A 23,903-nucleotide genomic window follows, 5' to 3' on the forward strand; every position below is an offset into this window, starting at 1 on the left:
AGTATAGTTTATGGAGTTCTTTATGTAGAGGATCATGTCATCTGCAAAGAGAGCAAGTGTAACTTCATCTTTTCCTATTTGTATCTCTTTATGTTTTCTTCTTGCCCAATTGCTCTGGCTAGGAATTGGAGTCTATGCTGAATAGGAAAGGAGAGAGCGGACATCCTTGTCTTGCTCCTGATTTTAAAGGGAATGGCTTTAACTTTTCACCATTTAGTATTATGCTTGCTGTTGGTTTGTCATAGACAGCCTTTATTATATTCAGGAATGTTCTCTACAATCCCAGTTTTTCCAGGGCTTTTATCATAAACTGGTGCTGGTTTTGTCGAACCCCTTCTTCGCATCTAGGGATATATCCATGTGGTTCTTTGCCTTTTCCCCTGTTGATGTGGTGGATTACCTTAATTGACTTGCGTATATAGAACCAAGTTTGCATCCCTGGAATGAATCCAATTTGATCATAGTGTATGATTTTTTTGATGACTTCTTGAAGTCGGTTGGCCAGGATTTTGTTGAGAAGCTGTGCATTGATGTTCATCAAGGAAATGGTTCTATAGTTCTTTCTCCTTGATGGTCCCTGACTAGTTTGGGGTTTAGCATTATACTAGCATTTTAGAATGTGTTTGGTAGTGAGCTTTTACTCTCTATTTCATTGAAGAGTTTGAGGAGTGTTGGTATGAGATCTGTTTTGAAAGCCTTGTAGAATTCCACTGTGAATCCATCTGGACCTGGGCTTTTCTTGGAAGGGAGACCTCTTATTGCAGTTTCACTTTCATTGCTGGATATGGATCTGTTCAATAGATTTAAATCTTCTTGGTTGAGTTTGGGCATATCAATTTCTGTTAGGAATTTTTTCCATTTCATCCAGGTTCTTGAATTTGTTGGTGTACAGGTTTGCAAAATATTCCCTTATGCTGGATCTTTGTTGTTTTTGTGGTGGTGTTACCTGTTTCATCTCTGATCTTGTTTATTTGTGTGTGCTGTCTTCATTTTTTGGTCAGGTTTGCTCGGGGTTTGTCTATCTTGGTAAATTTTTCAAAGAACAGCCTCTTTCTTTTGCTTAGTCTTTCTATGGTTTTTCTGGATTCCAAGTCATTTAATCTGCTCTGATTTTAACTTGGGCTTCCTGATTGTATCTTGAAGCTCTTGAAGTTATCTGTCTTTCTTCTTTGATTGATTTGCATTGTTTTTTGTTCTTTTCCCATAGAGTCTAGGCTGTCCTCGATTCCTGAGACTCGATCTTTCATTTCATCCAATCTGTTTCCTAAACTTAGAACTTGGTTTCTTGTCTCCCTATCTTCTGATTGATCTTTCTTGAAGACTTCCATATCTCTTCTCTAATTCTCTCTTAGGTCCTGTATGGAATTCCTTACTTCATTAATTTGGTTCTGGGTGCTGTCTCTAATCTCTTTTGCTGGGTAGCTATATTTTCATGGAACTCTTTTTCTTTCTGCTGGAGTTCATATATTATTCTGTTTGTGGAGGACATGAAGTCCTCTATTATTTTATGGTTGGATTCATCATGTTCACAAATTATTCTTAGGTTCCTCTCCTCATGCTCTAGAATGCTTGTCTGGAGAGACTCAAAACTTTACATTTATCATTTTTATCAGCATAGTTGGTAGAGCATTTTGAGGGTTCTCCTCTAGGATTTCAATTGAATGCTGTGTTCCTGTTTGTTTTGAGTGGGTGATGAGATTCCCTGTCTTGCCATACTTTTTGTGTTTCTTCTGCCCATTTGGATTTGGAATGCTAATCTGCTAGTCCCCTTTGGCCCTATTTAGGACGTGAACCACGTCCAGTTGTGCTAATCCTATAGGTGCACAATCCTAGACAGGTAAGATCCCTCTCTTTTTATGCATATAGAAGCTGATTTAGTGTCCTCACAAATTTCCCTCTAGAAGTTAAAACCAACCCCGAGCCCTGTATTCAGTGGCTGGATTGTATATTGTCACAATGTTGTTCTTATTTCTTTTTCGGTTGATGAAATTGCTCTAAGAACCCCTTTGACTCACTCAGATTGTCCCAAGAGGCCTATTTTCTTGCCTACCATTGACCTGGGCTCAATGGAATCTGGAGGTCCTGGGTAGTGGTGATCTTGTGGTTCTCTGAGGATTGTGGGTAGAAGTTGGGTGCCCTCAGTTATTGGGGGACTGTGGTAAGCCTGGGGAGCCAGTCTGTTGTTCTCAAAGTGTTAGCAGCAGCAGCAGCATTCTAGCCCAAAGGCAGTGGGGCCAGTGGGACCTCTGGGAAGCCAAGGGCAGGTGGAGCACAGGTGGAGGGGTCTGGTCGGGAATCCCGAGGTGCCTGCAGCTGGGCCCTGAGCAGGAACCCCGAACTGCCTTTGGTGGGCCCCAGGCAGGAGCCCCAATCTGCCTACTATGGTCCATGGGGAGGAGCCCTGAACTGTCTGCGCAGGCCCCAGGCAGGAGCCCCAAACTGCTTTCAGCTGGCAGGAGCCCCAAATTGACTGTGGCAGGCCCCAGGAGAGAGGCCCAAGCTGGCTGCCCCATGGGCAGAAACCCCGAACTGGCTGTGGCAGCCTCCAGGTAGGAGCCCCGAACTGCCTTTGGTGGGCCCTGGGCAGTAACCCCAAGCTGGTTGTGGCGGGCCCCTGGTGGGAGGCTCAAACTGGCTTCAGTGGTCCTGGGGAATGAGCCCCAAACTGGCTGTGGCAGGCCCCGGGTTGGAGCCCCGAAGTGCCTATGGTGGGGGCCCCAGGCAGAAGCCCCAAGCTAGCTGTTGCAGGCCACTGGTGGGAGGCCCCAGCAGGCTGTAGTGGGGCCTGGGTCAGAACCGCAAACTACCCACTGCAGGCCTCAGGGTGGAAGCCCCGAGCTGGCTGCACTGGACCAGGGACCAGAGGTCCAAGCTGGCTGTGGCTGCCCTGGGCAGGAACTGCGAACTGCCTATGATGGGCCCTTGGCAGGATCATGGGGCTGCTGAAGGCACTTGGCAGGCTCTGGCTGGAAAGTGGGAGCTGCCTGTGGCAGAAGTTCCACCCACCTGGCAGGCTCTGGTTGGAAAGATGGATCTGCATGTGGCAAAAGTTCTGCCCATCTGGCTGGGGCTGTCTTCTCCTTGGTGGAACTGGCTGTGTTGTTCACTGGGGTTTGTTGGTAGAGGCTGGGTACCCCTGGTCATTGGTGGACAATGTTTGGCCTGGGAAACCTGTCTGTTGTAGCTGCTGCAGCAGTTGCAGTGATAGTGACCTGGAGGCATGCCTTTTGTTGTGTTTACTGCTTTTGAGGGGATAGTAGTACCTCAGGAGGTTCCTCCTGTTTGGGTGGGGAGTGTGTCCCCTGGGAGGAGCTGGGACTCACTACTCCTGCACATTTGCCCCTTTCAAAGATGGCCCCTTTGACCTTACTTTCCCCTGGCACACCTTATTTCCATTCTGCTCTGGTCATCTATGCTAGAGACAAAGATAGAGGCTCACTATTGTGGATGGGGCAGGGCTACAATCTGAATGGTGTTCTGTGTGTGCAGACTCTAGCAAGACTATCTTTTGTGGAGTACTCACGCTTCCCTCTGGTTCTTCGGACCTTTCATGCTCTGCTTGCAGACTGTGTCAGTCTGCAGGTTTCTCTCCTCATCGCTGGTGTGTGCTGTGAAGTGGGTGTAGAATTGGTTCTGCTGGGTAAGTGGTGGCGGTGATGCTGCCTGCAGCTGAAATGTGGATTCTTGGATCTGCTGTCTCATTTTTTCCTTCATGGCTTGAATCTCTATGCTGTTATACCTTCCTTGGGCTAACTTTCTAGGGTTAGAAGTTTCCCTATGAAAGAAAAATTGGTTTCTTGGAGAGAGTGCTTAGATAAGGCTCTGCTGCTTCTCTGCTATCTTCTTCCCTCCTCCAATTTCTACATTTGAGGGAGAAAATCTGAGACCTTGTCTCTCTAGGATTGCTTACCTTAATTTAATTTTTTAACAAGTCTACTCATTTCTCTACAAATGATGTTATACAACTTTTCCTAATAGATGAATAAAATTATATTATATATATTATATATATATTTATATATATGCATATATATATAAATTATATATATATGATGGGAACTCAGTTTTGGCCTTAATGGGGGAAGGGCGACAAGAGCTCCCGAGACACTGCCCTTCCCCCAGCCCTGGGACAGTGTAAAAAGCTAGCCCCTCCCACCTTCCGGTCTCAACCGGAAGAGAAGACCCCAACCCTGGGGGAGGCAAACACGTGCGTGCCACCATGATAGGGATTGTCCAGCCCACAAAGGAAGTTTCATGACATCACCTGATGGACACGGTCTTTAGCCTATGAGTGGCCCTTTGGCCAGCCTCCCTCCTTTCCCGCCATTACCACTATATAAACCCCCTCCCAGTTAAATCCTTTGAGACCCATTCAAACACCCAGGCGTCTCCCTGATGTCTTCTTCCACCGCCACTACTGAAATGTGAGGGGACCAGTGAGAGGGGAGACATCAGCAACCTTTCCTCAACTTAGCATAACCCATGAAGATACGCCTTATTCCTTCTGCCGGTGGGAGGGGTAGGGCTGAGTGTCTTTCATAATTTGGGTTCAGGCATTCCCATGGGAGATAGGGGGAAGGGGGTCCTAGAGACTCCAACATTTGGGCATCTCCTCCGGAGAAGTGAGGAGAAGGGATCCATCAGGTCCCAATATATATCTGTCTCCTCATACAAGACAAAAAATAGAAGAATATATTAGTCATACCAATAAGTGAAAACCAAATGATCCAATGACCTAATTGATTACTAATTATTATTACTGTGCAGCACTTATAGATATTGAAGTTCTACTGTTTATCTTGTCATAAAAAGGGTACTTCTTGTATAACTTGATTTTTACCTGCTTCATTCTTTAAATAAAACTTCAGTGCAATTAACTCCTAAAATATCTTTATTGCAAGTGTTTAAATTTTTACTTCTTCATAACTACTTTTAGTGTTTTCCCCACAAATAAATATCCTCATAACCTCATAAATATCAGTTCAAACAAAATATATACCATTTTATTTGATTATTGACTTTATACAATTTTACTTGACTATTGACTTTAAACATTCTGCTGAGTTTTATCTGTCTTTGGGAATCATTCTTGAAGTGACCAAAGCAAGGATTAAATGCTCAAATTAGAGTAACTTGATAAACCATTTTGGGAAAGTTGTTATATTGTTCTGATATGATACAAGAGCTCAGTCTGGTGCACTTGTTCTTGATGTAAAAAACATCTCAACGTCAAAGACTATTGAAGAGAGAGAAAATCTCTAATCAAACTTTGGGCTACTGTTGAAAATAGGAATATAAAAGAGGTGTGTTACATCCTTACCAGAGTCCAGAATTAACTGGGAGTAGGATAAATCTAGGTAACCCTGTCAGCTCCATTCTGTATATTCTAATGTCCTTTATCCAGAGGCATTTCCTGTTGTAGTGACTTTACAGCCATTTTGGGAGCCAGGAATTAGTGAGCAGGTGTGCACAGCACTTTCTTCTGTCAATCAGTCTTCCTAGCCCACCTATCTCACCCAGAGACCATGCACTGCCAGACTGCCTTTGCTTTTGCGGCACTTTGGTCCACCTCTGAATACCTGTGAGCACACCTCTCACTTGGGATTGTTTAGATTATACATACCTTCTCACACCTGGCCAAAAATGTTTCTTATTTAAGGCAAATGTCAGTACCTACAATGGCAGCTAAAGATGGGCTGAAGTGCTGTCTTCTCCTTTCTGTGCCCTTCACCTTATTCCTTTATTTGTATTATAGTGGCAAGTAGGCAAACTTAGATTGCAAGCCTGCGCTAGAAAACTTTATTTTCAAATAGGTGATTGTGTTTATCAGTTTTTATGACCATAATAAAATATCTGTTGTTGGATATCTTATAAGAAGTTATACTTTACTTACAGTTTTAGAGCCAAAAGGTGAAATGTCCTGGCATAACGTCTGGTAAGGGCTTTCCTAGGCTTCATTACTGGAGTAGATGGTAATGGTGTGAGGTTTATTTGTATATGTGTGTGTGTGAACATACACATCTCCAGTCCAGCGATACTAGGGCCGGAGTCATTGTAAAAGTCATGTTCCCAACTGACCTATGTGTCTCCCTAAATCCCCATTTCTTAAGGAGTCACCATGTTAACTTCTGCATCAGACACAAAACTAATGAATGCATGAGCCAAACAGAGGCATAGGCAAAAGGAGCCATATATTTGGAGATAAATGCTGTATTACAAAATAGTTTGCTTTAAGGCACACAGGAATTATTTGCTTTAAGCTTCTTCCCGCCTCACTTAGCTATCTCTCTAAAGACACTTATCCTGAAAAAAAAGTAAATTGACACTCTTGATACAGAAGTACTCCTACAAGAAAATATGCATCTTTAAAACACTTGTCTTCAAAGGAACATCTGGTGAAATTCAATCACTGTGTAAACAGATGAAGAAAGACCCAACTTTGTAAACTGGATAGTCCTATTATTTCCCAGCCTAACGGATAATTCCAAAGAAATATAACAACAAGAAAGGAAAAAAAAATGTAGCAGGTGTCTGGGACAAAGAACTATTGGTATCCTAAGATGAATCTGAAGCCAACCTCCAACCCACAATTAAAGAAAAAAAAACACAAACTAATGCTAGATACTCAGAGCTCCTCTATTCAGTGTGCCTCAATGTGTACATTTTTGCTTTGCACTAATACTTCCTTTCTTGATTTCAATATTGATGTAGCCTAGTTTTTCCCATTCTTTTGTGATAATGTCACAGCAGGTTCAACAAGAATGTGACAGAGTCCTCTCTCTTGGAAAATGCCCTGGAGCCTCATTAACTCTGGAAACAAAAGCACATCCAATCTAGAGCAATTATGAGGTGGAGAGTAATAAGCAACTTGCTTCAGAAAAAATTGGAAAGAGAATGAGAATTTGAAAGGTAGAAATGTATTTTATATAAACATATAATACACATGTATCTGTAACATGTATGTATACACACACGCATATCATGGCATGAGAAAGATAACATATTTTCTCCACTAAGTTCAATGATTCTCTGGTTTTTAGCAATGGCTAACTGTAATAATTGTATATTATGCAGAACTTAACATTAAATAGATTTGGAAAAGTTACAGATTACTGCATCGTTTTATTTCTGTTCATGCTGTGGATGAATAGCAATTACCAACTCCAGTAGAGTATTTTAGAATGAAAGACAAGGTGACTTCAGCCCGAGGCAATAGGCTGCCTTCAGCTATAGTTGCTCCACTGCTCAGCTGTGTCCGAGGGGCTAAAACAAAGTGGTAATTTCATGTATCAATGCCTTTACCGCAAGGAGTAAGGACCTTAAAATTGGCTCTGGACAGATTTCTTGGCCATAAGTCAAGGAAAGTGTATCCATTTGTGGTGAAGCATTATTTTTATTGCAGTACAGAATTAAAAAATGTTTTAAATTCATATGATCCACTGTCTAAGAACAAAGCTGTAAAAACCATCCCTGGAGCAAAGGTATGACACAAAATAGTCTCCATTTCTCTGGAGCACTCTCTTTCTAGAAGATTAATTTGGCCAAATAGAATCTGACTGACTTTTCTGTTAAATCCATGACATGAACATCAGAGTCTGTGTAATTCCAGCAACTCTGAACACCATTTGATATTTCTACGTCTGTGTTCTTGCTGCTCAGTCGTCTGAATGATTAGACACCATGAAGACGTTTAAAGATCACTCACATAAAATCTTGATGACTGTATCACTTTAGTTTTTTCATGTTTGGAGAAGGCCATACAATTAGTTCTTACAATGGGTTGGAAGATTCAGGAAACTTGACTGCAATTTGTAGGTTGTACTTACCTATGTGGCATGTGTTTCATTCTGCTCTATGCATTTTGTAGAAAGAAAAATTACATGATGATATAGTACTGATTAAATGAAGCTAAGAATGTACAGCTCTGTACATAGTCCCTTTCTTGGGAAACATCTCTTGATAAAGGAGACTGAATCAGTACAGTCTGGAATATGAGCAGACAGCTGAGATCATACACCCATGCTTTGAAGAAGTCAGAGACTCATACAAAATCATGTGTAAACAAATAATTTTTTTTAGTCACTAAGTTTTAAGGGGTTTTATCTTTTTAATTTTTTTTCAGAGTAAGTCAATTTCTTCCTGTCTTTCCCACACTTCGAAGCATGTATAAAAACATTTTTTCGGTGTCCCCATAGTCTGACGTTTCATGGACTGAGTTAGAATCTGTTCTCTAAAACTTTTAGAACTCATTTCTTCTTTTTAGTGATAACTTTCATCCATTTTCTTGAACAAGATATTTGTTATTGTTGTTGTCGGTGGTGGTGGTGGTGGTGGTGGTGGTTGTGGGGATTGAACTAAGAGCCTGGGCACTGTCCTTCAGCTTTCTTTTGCCAAAGGCTGCCACTTTACCATTACTTTGAGTCAGGGCTTCACTTACAGTTTTCTGGTGGTTCATTGGACATATGAGTCCCACAGACATTCCTACACAGGAATATCCTGATCTATCTATCTCCTGAGTCTCTAGGATTACAGGTATGAGCCACCAGGGCCAGCTACATATTATTTCTGAAGATTCATAGATGAACCTACTACCAGATCAAGTATTGACCACACAATTCACGCCAAACTCAAAAGTTACATGTTCTTTGTGATGGTGCAGTTTGAGTATTTGGCTAAATAATTATAAACAACATGAGTGTGAGGACTAATAATCCTGAAATTAAAATAAAAATCATTTTAAGAAATAATTGGAAGAATTTAACACTGACAAGAAATGTCTGTAGCAGTCCTAGAAGCTGTGAGAGATTGTTTCACAGTCAAAGTCAACTTGACTAATGTCAATAAGTTACAGAGGGCATGTCAGCATGTACTAAATGAGTTTTGTACAATGATCAAGTCAACCCCATTCTTGAATTTCTTTCTTAGAGTTCAACCAATTTCCTTTTTTGTCAGTCAATTTGAACACAGTTTCTTATCATTTTAAATATTAAAAAACTCTCTCATATGTCTCTCCTCATAACACTATGCAGTTACAGTTATTAGGAAAACTATAGCTCAGTACCATATGCAAGTAGGTATTTTTCAGTTATTTTATTCTTAGAACCATAGAGTATTTTTTTCTTTGTACAACTGTTGCCTGGTTTACTGTTGATATTAATGAATTCTTATATAACATAATGGAATGTTATGGGAATTTCAGGAGATTTGGGGTGGAGAGTTATGAGGCAGGAGTTAAACCTATGATATAGAAGATAGAGATTTGTAGATTAAGCAGCAAAGAGAGTTCCCAACATTGCTAGGAGCCATTTTGATATGTTAGCAGAATCAAAGCTTTCGACTGTCTAAGAATAGCAGGACAACCTTGCTAGAATTCTTTGACTTCATGTTTGAGGAAGCTACCTTGTGGCTTAACAAACCATGACTTGCTATGAGAGGTAAGAAGTAAGGTAAGAGTAAGAGAACTGAAGAGAGACAACAAGATGATGCTAAGCACAATGAACTCCAAGTATGGAAACAAGTGGTTTATCATTGTTGTTGTTATTTTCAATATACCATGTGAAATTATGCCCCTTTTCTTTTGTCTTTCTTTCCTGTGGTTTTACCCCCGGTGTCACTGTAACTGATTTTCTATCTTGGATATTGTATATATGTGTATTGGAACTAGGGAAGGTAAAGGGAATACCAAAATTGAGAGACAAAGGATAAAAAGACAAAGCAATGTAACAGCAATACTTAAAAACAATATGTCAGGCCTGGGGATATAGCCTAGTGGCAAGAGTGCCTGCCTCGGTATACCCGAGGCCCTAGGTTTGATTCCCCAGCACCACATATACAGAAAACGGCCAGAAGCGGTGCTGTGGCTCAAGTGGCAGAGTGCTAGCCTTGAGCGGGAAGAAGCCAGGGACAGTGCTTAGGCCCTGAGTCCAAGGCCCAGGACTGGCCAAAAAAAACAAACAAACAAACAAAAAAAAAACAATATGTCATAAACCAACTGTTCAACTCATTGGGGGAATGGGGAGGAGGATGCAGGGGAAAAATGAGCGAGAAGGTAACAAACTGGATAAGAAATGTACACACTGACTCATTGCCTTACATATGAAACTGAAACCACTGTGTACATCACCTTGACAATAAATAAATGTATAACAATAAATAAAAAAGAATAGAGGTAATATCAGAATAGTTTTGTCTGTGATAAGAAGATAAAAAGAACACTTTTTTATATATCAAAAATATTGTAACATACTCTCCTGCAGGAAAGGCTTTACTATCTCTATTCTGCTCAAGTTTTCTTATAGTGATGTTAAGTCCAGTTTTTGTGTCCTTAGTAACACCCTGTGAATGATATTCTCTCATTAATGTTAACTTGGGGGGAGGCTCTTTGTTGCATGGTGGAGACTACTTCCTCCCATTCTCAGTTTGAGTCAGTGTCACTGTTTTTCCCTGACCTTTTCTGGAAGGTTCAGGGTGTCATTCTTGCTGATCTACCTTGGTCTCATGGGCTGCACAGCACCACTGTTCTTTGGTGGTGACTAAGGCCAAAGGCTCTGTACTAACAGGAAGGATATCTGTACCAGAACATGTCGATGTTTTCCTTAGTGGCATCAATTGTAATGTTATAAAGCCAACCACGTACTCTGGTAAAAGGCATCCTGCACACTTTCTGTCATGGCTTCTGGATCTTCAAAAACAAAAGTCATTACATTGGGCTATCTGTATATTCTTACTTGGGCTTGAATGTGTTTCCTTTTATCCATTGTTTATCAATGTGAATTACAACTGGGCACTTGATAATTTATGACATCATTTTTCAAGGAATGTCACCTGAGAATCAAATGTACTTGTATCAGATGCTTAGATTGAAAAAAAAAAAATGTGGCCCTCACAAAGTGAACTGAATGTATCCAAATCTTCACTTAACTAATGTTCCAGGTGATACTTCTTGGAAGGTCAATAAGGACTTAAACTATGGATTTATTGCCTATTGTGTAGACACCAAAAACATACAAATGAACTGAACATTGTCTTCGTGCAAAATACGTACTCTGGAAAAATAAGGAAATGTAAGACAACTAAAAATCAGCAAAGTCCTCCCTGAAATATGCTGTGAAAACCAGGACAAATAACATTAGTCTTATAGGTACACAAAGCCTTCTTCACTTTAGCTGCTGCAACGAAGGGAGAAATTTTCAAATATTATTGTTTTTCATTACTTAAAATTTGATCATATTTTGGATGTTAGCTTCTGAACACACACACACACACACGCACACACACACACACACACACACACACACACACACCACATTTTCCTATCCTGGGGCATGGACTCAGGGCCTGAGGACTGTCGCTGGCTTCTTTTGTCTCAAGGCTAGCACTCATCCACATAAGCTACAGCACCTCTTCCAGCCTTTCCTGTGTATGTGGTGCTGAGGAACCAGACCCAGGGCTTAATGCATGCTAGGCAAGCACTCTTCCACTAACCTACATTCCCAGCTCCTGAACACTTTTGTATTTTATGAATGAATATTAGTTGTATTTATCAATTGAGTACAATATGATTCTTCAACACAGGTCTCATCAGGATAAGTGGCATTTACTGAGTCTTATTTCCTTAGCTCCCACTGTCCTATTGAAAATATGTGGCTCTCAGGAAGCTACACAATTTTGGCACTCATTATTTAACTACCCTCTATACACTTCCCAGTAAATTCTGTAAGTTTTATGTCAAAACCTCCTGGGATTCTTAACAACTTATAAATGTTTTGAGAGAAAAAAAGCATATTTCAGATAGAATTGTTTCATCAATATGTAGCTGATTATACTTTGGATGTGTAAATCTATTCATCAGTCTATACGCAACTGGAATTAGTAATTCAAGAGGATATTGAAATATATAACTTTTGATCCCACTTGAAATTATGACACAATAAAATGACATTAAATAGACAGCTTTATCATATAAAAAGATTTATATACCAAACTTCAAAGGTTCAGTAATTTTTCAGTCTTAGAAAAGTTTGAGGTAATTGTGAAATAATAGGTTAGGGGGAAAGACATACACATTATTTACCAAAGAAAACTAAAGTAAATAACTGAGGACAGAAATAAAATTAAAAGGTATGTTGCTGAGCCTGATTCTAGACTAGAAAGTCAGGATTCATTGAGAACCTATGAAATGAAAGGCCATACAACTGTATTGATATTTACATGTTATGAATTTCTCTGAGACAGGAGAAGGAAAACATCAAATATAAACAGCAATAAAAGTGATAAGACTTGACAAGATAGCTGCCTCAAAGATTTTCAAGTCAGTACTGGCATCACACTGCACAATGCCATCAGGTCACCAAAGTCAGTAAAAGTCAGATTTTGAAATTCATAAGAAGGCAAATCAGAAAAACAGAAGTGTAAATAATAGCTAAAAACAAATTATTCAGGTAATAAGTATTTATATTAATTTGGAGTATAATGTTAAAAATCACAATAATTTACATTAGTAATTTCCAGGCTGTGTGCTCAAACATGATCTCAGAAGACACTCAGATCTTTCAATATTTCCTTAGCCCAAATAATAAATTAATTTTACACTTGGTCATGCATGCGAGTTTCCACTGTTGTTTTTCAATATCATGATTACTTAAAATAAACTTTTATTTGTATTTGTTTGCTTCTGCTCTCCCTAAATTCAACTTCAAAATAATAACTTTTAGTCCGTAACAAAGAAAGAGGTCTCTGCTTTCAGGCCTGATAAATATCTTATATTTACTAGATACTCCTAACATTAATTTATCTGTCAAAAGTAAGCAATATTCCATATAAGGTTCTTTAGACAAGCTTATAAGTTATGCATATAAAAAGTGTATGGGGACCCCAAAAGATCCTAAATTAATGTTTCCAGTTACTAGAAATACATTGACATAGTTGTTTTTAGAAGAACTTTAAAAGTAGAATCTCTAGCTTTTCCCAGTATTTTCATAGTACATGGAAAACCAGAGTGAACCACAAACTGGTAAGAAGTCTTTTATTGCCTATCAAATCAGTATTCAAAAGTACCTGATCAATAGCTATTTATACCATGAAATTAAAGAATAACATGAGTAAACATAAATGAATATATTTGTATAAAGTATACATAAATATGTAGTATGTATATATGTAGCAATACAATTTTATTATACAAATAATACTGAAAGGGTCGAGAAGCACATCCGCGGAATGGAGGACACCAAGAGACGTTCTCATGCAAAAGCAAAGGGTTTATTCGAGCAGGCTCGGGCCCACAGTCATGACCGTAAACCAGTCAGCAACTGAGAGCCCCGAGTTTTTCTGAGGGGGACCTTATATAGGACTCTATCACCCATTAGAGTAAAGCCCGCGCATTAGTAGCCAATAGATTTAAAGTAACACATCGTGGTCTGCACGCAGGCAGCCAATCATTTTACACTGGGTCACATACGTTTACCAATCATTTTAAGGGGAGATACATGTCCTAATTGATACGTGCCAAGCTGCACGCAGATCTTTGGAATGGGGAAGTGACCTCTTGGAAGCAATTTCCCGAACAGGGCTGGCGCCTTTTGTTTGTTCCCTTCAAGGTGGGGTTGGGTGACTGTTTGCAGGCTACAAAGTCCAGATAACTGCAAAGTCCAGATGACAATAGATGACAGGATGGGGGGTTTGTTCTCGTGTCCTGAAGGGAGAGGGGCTTGGGTAACTTCCTACTCAAGGGGGCCCGTATAGCCTCTTTCCTTCCCCCCTTTTTCTTGTGTGGGTCTTCTAATCCTAGAGACCCCCATTTTGTAACACCTCATATTGTTGCCTAATGATGAGTAGTTTGACCTCACCCATCCTGTCCTTAATGAAGGCAGTTAACCTGTTTAAAATACAGGGCCCAATCGTCAGGAGTAAAAGTAGGATGATGATGGGTCCTGCCAACGCAGACAACAAGGTGGTGAGCCAGGGGGACTGGGACCACCAGTTTTCGAACCAACTGGCCCCCGGCGGCCTTTTCCCATTTCCGCTCTTCTAGTCGCTTTCGAAGCTTGGCCATGGAGTCACGCACTACCCCAGTGTGGTCAGCATAAAAGCAACATTCTTCTTTAAGGGCCGCACACAATCCTCCGTCTTTAATGAAAACCAAGTCCAGGCCCCTTCGATTTTGAAGCACAACCTCTGACAGGGAGGTGAGGGAGGTTTCTAACGCAGAGATGGAAGCCTCCAGCCCCCTTAAATCCTCTGCTATGGCAGCCTTCAGCTGTTCCATGTGTTGATATCCTTGCACATAGGCAGCACTCCCCACTCCCGCCCCGTTATACCTGCTACTGCTCCTATTCCCATGAGGGTGGCTAAGGTCATGGTGACGGGTTCCCTTTTATATCGGTGGGTCAGGCCCTCTACCTGTTCTTCAAAAGAGGGGGAGTCATGGTATATAACCCGGGGGTACAGATGCACTAGAACGCAGAAACCAGTCTGGTTTATCAGCGTCGGTGAGACACAAGGGGTTAGGCCGGTGTTACAAGCCCACCATCCCCCGCCTGTGGGTGCTAAGTATTTACCTGTATTGGCTGTAACTCTTTCTGTGCGGGCACAGAACTGGTTCTTTTCAGGGGGTGGTGTACCAAGGCATAGCCCTTGTCCTGATACCTCAGATAAAGTTAGTTTGCTGGCACCTTCTCTTCCCCAGGAACATGAGTCAGTGCTGTTGTAGGTACCATTGTAGGCTGTTCCTTCGTAATAAGGGGGTGCTTCAGAAAGGCAGAGCCAACAGGACCGAGTGAGGTCGCCTTTAGTGGAGTTAAGGGCAGAGTAGGCCCCCTTAATCAGGTTGTATAAGGGGGGCATCGGGGACATCCCCATGGTTGTTGATGAGTGGAGAGTGTGGTCCCCTGGAGTTGCGGGAGTTGTAGGTCTCCGAATAGAGGCATGGGTTGTAGTTATATTCTTAGGTATCGGGGCTTGGGGTACCCGAGGACGGGGACGAAGGACAGGGTTCGGTCCTACCACCACTGAATAAGTTAGGGGCTTTTGACGGAGGGCTATCTTAAACCAGAGGCCAACGTCCTTTCCCCCTTTGTAGAGGCGTAACCCCCAAGTCTGACCTTTTTGCCATTGGGCTACATTTTCAACTCGTTTTCCTGGTTCTGTGAAAGTGATAGACAAGGGATTGCAGAGAAACTGTTTTGAGCAGTCCGCCGCGGGGCCCTTTTTAACCTGTATCCAATCATAACTCGAAGATGGTCCCTAATAGGCATCCCCAGTAGTCTCACATCCCCACTTGGCACAGTATAGGGACTCAGGCCCTCCACATTCTAAAACTTGCTTTCTATTTCTCCTGTCTCTGGGGCAGACGTAGAACTCCAGCCCGCGGAGCTCAGCGCAGGCTTGTGGGTTTGAGCATCCGTACCAAGGGGGAGGGACTACTTTTACTCTCCACTGCAAGTGATTAGGGTCTTCCTGCTCTGGGATATCCCAGTTGTCCAGCCCCATGAATAATTGGCACAGGTCAGGTGTCAGGGTGGGCCACCAGGTTCCGGGGGTGTGGTCGCCTCCCGTTGACCAGACAACCTGCCCTATAGCAGTGCTGATTTCCCAAACTAGGTGTTGGGGGGAGTGTGGATTAGCTGCTGAATCAGCTCCCAGGTTACAGGGTGGGAGTACCAGCAGAAGGAACAATACCAGTTCGGCGGACGCGAAGCTTGAGGGAATTATCAGTCTTCTCCAATTTCCAGTAGGCTCCTGGCTGGGGTGCTGGCTTAAGATGGGAGGCATGGATCCAGGCAGCGATGCCATCGACCTTTACTGCCGTGGGGGTAGTCAGAAGCACTTGGTAGGGTCCTTTCCACCGCGGTTCCAGGGAGTTGACCTGGTGTCTCTTTACATACACAAAGTTGCCCAAGGAGTAGCGGTGGGGGAACGTGCTCTAATCCCGGGCGGTAGGGTCCCGAAAGCTGTCTCCACAGGTATCGCTGGGCTCTTTCAAGTGCCCTCAGTCTGTCCAACAAAGGTGTGTGTGCCGAGGAATCTATTTCTAAGACAGGGGACAAATCAGTTACAGGTGGAGGGGTTCCAAACAGAACTTCAAATGGAGTAAGGTTACACATTGTTGCAGAAGGGGTATTCCTAGCTTGGAATAAAGCATAAAGCAAGAGCATCACCCAATCCTTGGCGCCAGTCTCCAATGCTAATTTAGTCAAAGTCTCCTTAATTGTTCTATTCATTCTTTCTACCTGACCTGAACTCTGGGGTCTGTAAGCACAATGCAATTTCCAATCAATCCCCAGTAACTTAGCAATTCCCTGACTTACCTGAGCCACGAATGCCGGACCGTTATCCGATCCGATTACCTTAGGAAGTCCAAAACGAGGTAGAATTTCTTCCAGTAGTTTCTTGCATACGACCTGAGCAGTCTCACGTTTGGTAGGAAAGGCTTGCACCCATCCTGAGAAAGTGTCTACAAAAACTAACAAGTATTTGAGTCCATACCGAGCGGGTTTTACCTCAGTGAAGTCCACTTCCCAATGTTGCCCTGGTCGGGTGCCTCTGAGTCTCTTTCCTTCAGGTATCTTGGCTGGGTAATCATTTACTAGTTGGCAGGCTTTGAAATCTCTAGTCACCTTATCAGCAAGTTCTTTCCGCTGCTTGGGGGTGAGTGGGAATCGTTCTTCTTGCATTTGGAGTAGTTGCTGAAGTTTCTTAGATCCCAGGTGAGTGAATTGATGGACTGGTTTGAGAAAGCTGAGGGCATAATTGATCTCCGACCAAGGCTTTATATCTTTACAACAGCTTGTATGGGTCTCTACCTCTTCCTGTACTTCTGAGACTTCCATTTTAACTCCTCCCATCGCTGCTGTCTTAGCTTCCTCATCTGCCTTTTGATTTCCTCGTGCCACGGGGTCTGAGCCTCGCTGATGGCCCGGACAATGGACTATGGCCAATTCCCTCGGGAGCTGGACAGCCGCTAGCAAGTCCAAAATCTCCTGCTTATTCTTAATCTTTTTACCAGCAGAGGTCAGCAATTCCCTCTGTTGATAAATGGCTCCATGGACATGAACGGTTGCGAAGGCATACCGCCTGTCTGTGTAGATAGTAGCCCTCCTCTCTTTAGCCAGTCTTAGGGCTTGTGTGAGAGCTATGAGCTCTGCTTTTTGGGCTGAAGTGCCCTCTGGTAACTGTGCAGACCATATAAGTTTGTTTTTGCTGACCACAGCCGCCCCAGCCTGTCGTTTACCTTCACGGACAAAGCTGCTCCCATCAGTGTACCAGATGACATCAGCATGTTGTAGAGGCTGGTCCCTTAGGTCTCTCCTTACCCCGGTTTCTTCAGCTAGGATATCTTGACATGTGTGTACCACAGGTCCTGCGGCTTCATCAGGCAGCAAGGTAGCCGGGTTCAAGGCAACAGGGGGTCCAAACGCTATTCTTTCCTTGTTTAGGAACAGACTCTGATAGTGGGTTACTTGAGCATTTGTCATCCATATATCAGGTGGCTGGCGTATTACACTCTCAAGGGCATGGGGGGCGACCACAGTAAGCTTTTGTCCCAAGGTCAGCTTGTCTGCATCTTTTACCAGAAGGGCTGCTGCTGCAATGGCTTTTAAGCAGCGGGGCCATCTCCTAGCCACACAGTCGAGTCTCTTAGACAGATAGGCTACTGGTCTTTTCCATGGGCCCAAAGACTGGGTCAGCACTCCCCGGGCTATTCCCTCTCTTTCTTCAATGAAGAGGGCAAAAGGCTTACTAACATCTGGGAGGGCCAGTGCCGGAGAGGAAAGTAAGGCCCGTTTGATATTGTCGAAGGCCTGCTGATGTTCAGGTGCCCACCGAAAAGCCGTTTCTTCTTTAAGGAGGGGATATAAGGGGGCAGCTAGGGTCACAAACCCTGGAATCCAGAGTCTGCAAAACCCTGCTGTTCCCATAAATTCCCTCAACTGCTTTTGAGTTTGGGGAGGTGGTATTTGGACAACAGTCTTTTTCTTCTCCTCAGTTAGCAGTCGCTTGCCCTTTTTGAGAGTATATCCCAGGAAGATTACCTCAGATTGGCATATTTTCGCCTTTTTAGCCGATGCCCGATAGCCCAGGGCGGCTAGTTCAGTTAGGAGGGCCCTGGTCCCCAACTCACAGTCTTCCTTGGTGGTGGCAGCGAGCAGGAGGTCATCAACATATTGGAGTAGAGTAACCTCAGGTTGCTGGTCTCGGAAACTTCTGATTTCCCGGTGAAGAGCTTCATCAAACAAGGTGGGCGAGTTCTTGAATCCCTGGGGCAGGCGAGTCCAGGTCAGCTGCCCAGAGAATCCCTTGTCTGGGTCCATCCATTCAAAGGCGAAGATTGGCTGACTGTCTTGGTGCAGAGGCAGACAAAAGAAAGCATCTTTAAGGTCCAGCACAGTGTACCACTGCTTGTCTGGATTGAGAGTGCAAAGCAGGTTATAGGGATTAGGCACCGTAGGGTGTATATTCTGCACCCGACTGTTTACTTCCCTCAAGTCCTGGACTGGCCTGAAATCCCCGGTACCAGGTTTCTTGACCGGAAGGAGGGGAGTGTTCCAGGCCGACTGACAGGGTACTAATACTCCCAGATCCAAGAACTTTTGGATGTGAGGCCTGATACCATCCCTCGCTTCTTTGCTCATATAGTACTGCTTGACCCTTATTGGAGTTATGGAAGCCTTTAAGTCCACTACTATTGGGGGCTGGAATTTGGCCAATCCCAGCCCTGCCGTTTCGGCCCATGAGTCAGGGTATTCTTTTAACCATATGGGAGATATATTTTCTCGGTCCAAAACCTCAGCATGGAGCATATGTTCATCTTCCAAGGAAAGGGTGAGGACAGCTATTGTAGACGGGTCAACTTTAGGGTTTAAGAATTTGACTTCTGGCCCTTTAGGGTTAAAGGTGATCTGGGCTCCCAGTTTAGTTAATAAGTCTCTCCCCAGTAGGGGGGCAGGGCACTCTGGAATGACCAGAAAAGAATGCTGGACTCTTCCCTTTCCTAAATCCACAGTTCTCTTTGTGGTCCATGGGCGGTATTGGCTCCCATTTGCTCCTTGAACCAATGATCTTTTGCTGGATAGGGGACCCAGGGGGGCCTGAAGGGCCGAACTCGCTGCCCCCGTATCCACCTCAAAGTCAATTGGGGTCCCCTCCACGTTAAAGGTTACTCTGAGCTCGGGGAGGGGTTCCGAGCCCCGTCCCCTCTAGTTTTCTTCCAGGGCCAAGACAGGCAATTTGCGGGAGAGCAGCTCGGGGGGAATTTTTGCCAAGTTTGGGGCAATCTCGAGCCCAGTGCCCTGTTTTCATGCAATAGGCACACTGATCGGGTCCAAGCGGAGAACGGCGGCGGCGTGGCCTCAGGCTACCCTGACTATCTCCCTGGCCTCTGACTTCTGGCCTGACTACTGCTGCCAATACCCTGGTTAGGGTCCTGTCTCTTCTCTTCTCTCTTTCCATCTCTCTCTCTCTTCTCTCTCTCTCTCTCCTTTGTTCTTTTTCCTCCTCAGTCTCTCTTTTATAGAACACTTTATCCACCTCCTTAACCAAATCCCTCAGAGTCAGACCCTGCAGATCATCCAAATGCTGTAACTTGCGTCAGATATCAGGTGCAGACTGCCCAATAAAGGCTATAGCTACTGACGCTCTTTGCTCCTCTGACTGAGGGTCAAAAGGCGTGTAGCGCTTGTAAGCTTCCATTATTCTCTCGAGAAAGACTGAGGGCGACTCAGAGGGTCCCTGTATAATTTCTCTTACCTTGGCCAAATTGGTCGACCTTCTGGCGGCCGCTCAGAGACCCGCAATTAGAGTCTGGCGATAAGCTAGAAGGTGTTGCCTACCTTGCGCGGTATTGGGGTCCCAATTGGGGCGTTCTAAAGGAAAAAACATTATCAATAACATTAGGTAATTGGGTTATTTGTCCATCATCCCCCCGAACATTTTTCCTGGCTTCCAGCAGAATTCTCTCCCGCTCTTCAATAGTAAAGAGCGCTGCTAGAAGTTGCTGGCAATCATCCCAGGTGGGTTGATGTGAGAACATCAGGGATTCCAGCAAGCCTGTTAATCTAATGGGGTCATCAGAGAAAGAGGGGTTATTATTTTTCCAGTTATAGATATCAGAGGTGGAAAAGGGCCAATATTGAAGAGGCTAGCTGGGTTTCCCATTCTCGTCGTCCACCGGGGGCCCATAGGGCCGCAGGGGCAAGGCCACAGTAGTATCGGGAGGGGGCCCTGCTTCTTCCTGGGCCCTTCGGCGGCGAGTACCCCGGGCAGGTCCGGGTTCGGGTTCAGGTTGAGGGGCCACTGCCACTTCTCGCTGGTCCTGCGGAGGAGGGTACAGGGGGTTGGGGTAGGGGGGAGGTGAGTCAAGGAGAATTAAGTCCTGAGACTCCTGCAGGACTAGAGGTGGCGGGGCGGGAGGAGAGGATAAGGAAGGAGAAGAGGGTTTGGAGGCAAGTATAGAGACTCCAGTACGGGAGGAAAAGACGAAGGGCTTAATCCATAGCGGAGGGTTGTTACATAAGTCCTCCCAGGTTAAAATATAAACCTATTGATCAGGATGGCTATGAAGACCTGGTTGAAACACAGCACGGCGAACGGCCGCAATGGTGTCCAAGCGAAAGGTGCCCTCTGGTGGCCATCCGACTCCAAGAGTCGGCCATTCTGAAGTACACAGAGTCTGCCGCTTGTTCTTCTTAACTGAAAATGAAAGGTTAGAGGCTCTGGTTTTTACATCAGACCAATGAGCCAGGGTCAAGCTGAGAGGTGTTGAAGGTTTCTGACCCATAGTGTGTTCCACAATAAACAAATAAACAGTCAGGCAGACAACTAGTAACAAGATAAACAATACAAGAACACGGGTAACGCGATCTCGAGGAAACCTGTAAGGGAGCGAAAGTAAAGGATCAGAGACAAGAAGTTGTCGAACCGGTAGCAAAGTTTCAGAACCAGACTCGTATGAATAATCACACGACTGAACCAAATGAGGCACGGAGGGCACTCTGCTATCCTCCGAATGGGGCTCTCCGTCCCCCAAATGAAGGCTCCAGCCTTCCGGAACCACTGAGGTGTCCCCTAGGGTTGTGACCTGCGACCACGGACACGTCTGTCAGTCGCGGCTGGCAGGGGCTCACGCACCCCGTCGGCAGTCACCACAAACGCTACCGGTCAAAAGAAAGAGAACTAAAAAAAAGGCTAAACTCGCTCTCTATGTTTTCGTGCACACTCTGTATCAAAGTTAACAGACAAACAGACAGATACACAGGGACAGACACACAGGGCCGGCCCAGACAACCGAAGGCGCCTCCACTTACCCAGAGAAGAGTCTGTTGGAGTCTCCAGACCGCTGGAGCAAATCTCGGTTAGACCTCCAAATGAAAGGGTGGAGAAGCACATCCGCGGAATGGAGGACACCAAGAGACGTTCTCATGCAAAAGCAAAGGGTTTATTCGAGCAGGCTCGGGCCCACAGTCATGACCGTAAACCAGTCAGCAACTGAGAGCCCCGAGCTTTTCTGAGGGGGACCTTATATAGGACTCTATCACCCATTAGAGTAAAGCCCGCGCATTAGTAGCCAATAGATTTAAAGTAACACATCGTGGTCTGCACGCAGGCAGCCAATCATTTTACACTGGGTCATATACATTTACCAATCATTTTAAGGGGGGATACATGTCCTAATTGATACGTGCTAAGCTGTACGCGGATCTTTGGAATGGGGAAGTGACCTCTTGGACGCAATTTCCCGAACAGGGCTGGAGCCTTTTGTTTGTTCCCTTCAAGGTGGGGTTGGGTGACTGTTTGCAGGCTACAAAGTCCATAACTGCAAAGTCCAGATGACAATAGATGACAGGATGGGGGGTTTGTTCTCGTGTCCTGGAGGGAGAGGGGCTTGGGTAACTTCCTACTCAAGGGGGCCCATATAGCCTCTTTCAATACATTATTATAATATATAAATATTGTATAAATTATGTACAATACATAACATATTTAAAGATGAAACATTTTCAAGGTTTAATTAAATTAATGGGGGCTCTCCCAATATTAGCTTTCAGTTACTGCCAAATACATTGGTTTCTCGATTCAAACACTGATTGAAATTTCTTAGAATGCTCAATTATTTCAGTATTGAATAGTCTTTATGTTTTGACATCTACTAACTCCAAAAGACTCTGGTCAAAACATACATTTATATTGTGTTTTTTCTTTTGATACAGTATTTTAAATTGTTATTGTGAAGTTTGAGTACTGATTGAGTAGATATAGCAGAGACTGTTTAGGTTGACTCAGATACTTCATGGACCAGGCCAGGAAATCAGAAATAGCTAGAGATTTGGCTTCAACAAGAGAGGAGGAAGAAAAGAACTTCCCAATAATGTACTTAGAAAATTGTTAGGAGCCAAACTGGCAGCAAAGTTCATCCTGACCTCTGGCTGTGTTGTTATCATCAAGGATATGCTAAGTGCGAGAACATTTGCTTACTAGTAAGTTAGCACTAACCCAGAATTGCTTTACTATGTCCAGCAGAGTCCACGTCTATGTTAATCAACCTCTTCCTGTCTTTACAGCCATCAGATGTTGTGAACTTCAAAGCCTTTTTGTGTTCTTGAACTTTAGTAACCCTATGCTATTCCCTGGTTCCTAAACTGCATATAAGCTGGAAGGTAAGAATAAAAGTGGCTGCAGTCTTGAGCTGCAGACCTCTGGGACCCCATCTTTTGTCTCTTGTCTTTTTTCTCTTGTCTTGTATCTTTTTTTTTCTTTAATCCTCGCCCCCTCAATCAGGATTCACTTTCACTGCCGGCTGGTTCCGGCAGAAAATGAAAGTTTCTGTGATAAAAGTTGGGATAAATGGATCCTTATACCTGTGTTTTGTAGATGTGTATTTGTAAGCAATGCTCAGAAACCTGTTTTCTTCCACTCCTTATCTGCTTCATAATACTCTCAATGCTGGTTTAGTAGAACCTGGCTTTCTTTTTCTTTTTCTTTTTGAGGCAAGACAATTCACATTGAAAATTAAATAATTCTGATATAGATTGACTTTAATTTAAGTGATGCAGTTTTTATTAATTCTGGCCATCTTTATTTGATTTATATCATACTTAACTTATTGGTATTATAAAGTATCTATTATTATGACTTTTTGTAGATTTATGGGTGAACACATTAAGTTTCTTGACTAATAAGTGACTTTGAGCTTCAAGATGCTAGCTTTATTGTATTATTTCTTAATAAGAGTTGTGTTATAAATTTGTGGAATAAGTTGGCCACTGGTGACTCATGCCTGTAATCCTAGCAATTCAGGAGGCTAAGATCTGAGGATCATAGTTTGAAGCCAGTCTGGGCAGGAAATTTATTAAAATATTATCCACAATTAACCAGGAGAAAACTGGAAATGGAGCTTTGGCTCAGTTAGCCTTGAATAATAAAGGTCAGGGATAGTGCCCAATCCCAAAGTTCAAGCTACATGACAAACTAATCAACTAACTAACTAACTAAATAAATGATAAAATAAATTGTGAAATATATTTGTCATTCGATTAATTTGAAATTGATATTCAGGAAATTTATTTGAAAAATTTAGTTAATGCTTTTGATATTAATAGTAAAGTTTAAAATTTAAAAGCATAAAATTCAAAAGGAAATACCCAGTGTAAATTTGATACATCAGTTTACTTGTTAGGAAGACACCATGTAATCTGATTCTGACATTTTTATATCCTGGTTTAGTCCATAACTACAACACATTTTAAAACTAATTATCCTCCTTTAAAATAAGTGCTATGGGAAGGAATTAAATGAGCTAAACTAACAAATAACAGATGTATCATAAGTTGTCAATATAAGTTAGTTCATATATTTATTTTTCAATACTATTCTATTGTAACAAAAAGTATTTTAATCAAGAAACAAAA

The 23,903-nt window shown here is 43.1% G+C and overlaps 1 protein-coding gene across 1 annotated transcript; it reads right to left on the reverse strand.

The window, feature by feature from the left end:
- Nucleotides 1-15,643: 15,643 nt before the first annotated feature.
- On the reverse strand, nucleotides 15,644-20,776 carry LOC125362470. Its single transcript, XM_048361309.1, is given in 5 exon segments — nucleotides 15,644-15,920; nucleotides 15,922-19,220; nucleotides 19,222-19,878; nucleotides 19,880-20,137; nucleotides 20,168-20,776. Coding segments are annotated over 5 exon segments (5,100 nt in total).
- Nucleotides 20,777-23,903: the final 3,127 nt, after the last annotated feature.

The sequence above is a fragment of the Perognathus longimembris genome, chromosome 13, assembly GCF_023159225.1.
Source record: "Perognathus longimembris pacificus isolate PPM17 chromosome 13, ASM2315922v1, whole genome shotgun sequence".
NCBI lineage: Eukaryota > Metazoa > Chordata > Mammalia > Rodentia > Heteromyidae > Perognathus > Perognathus longimembris.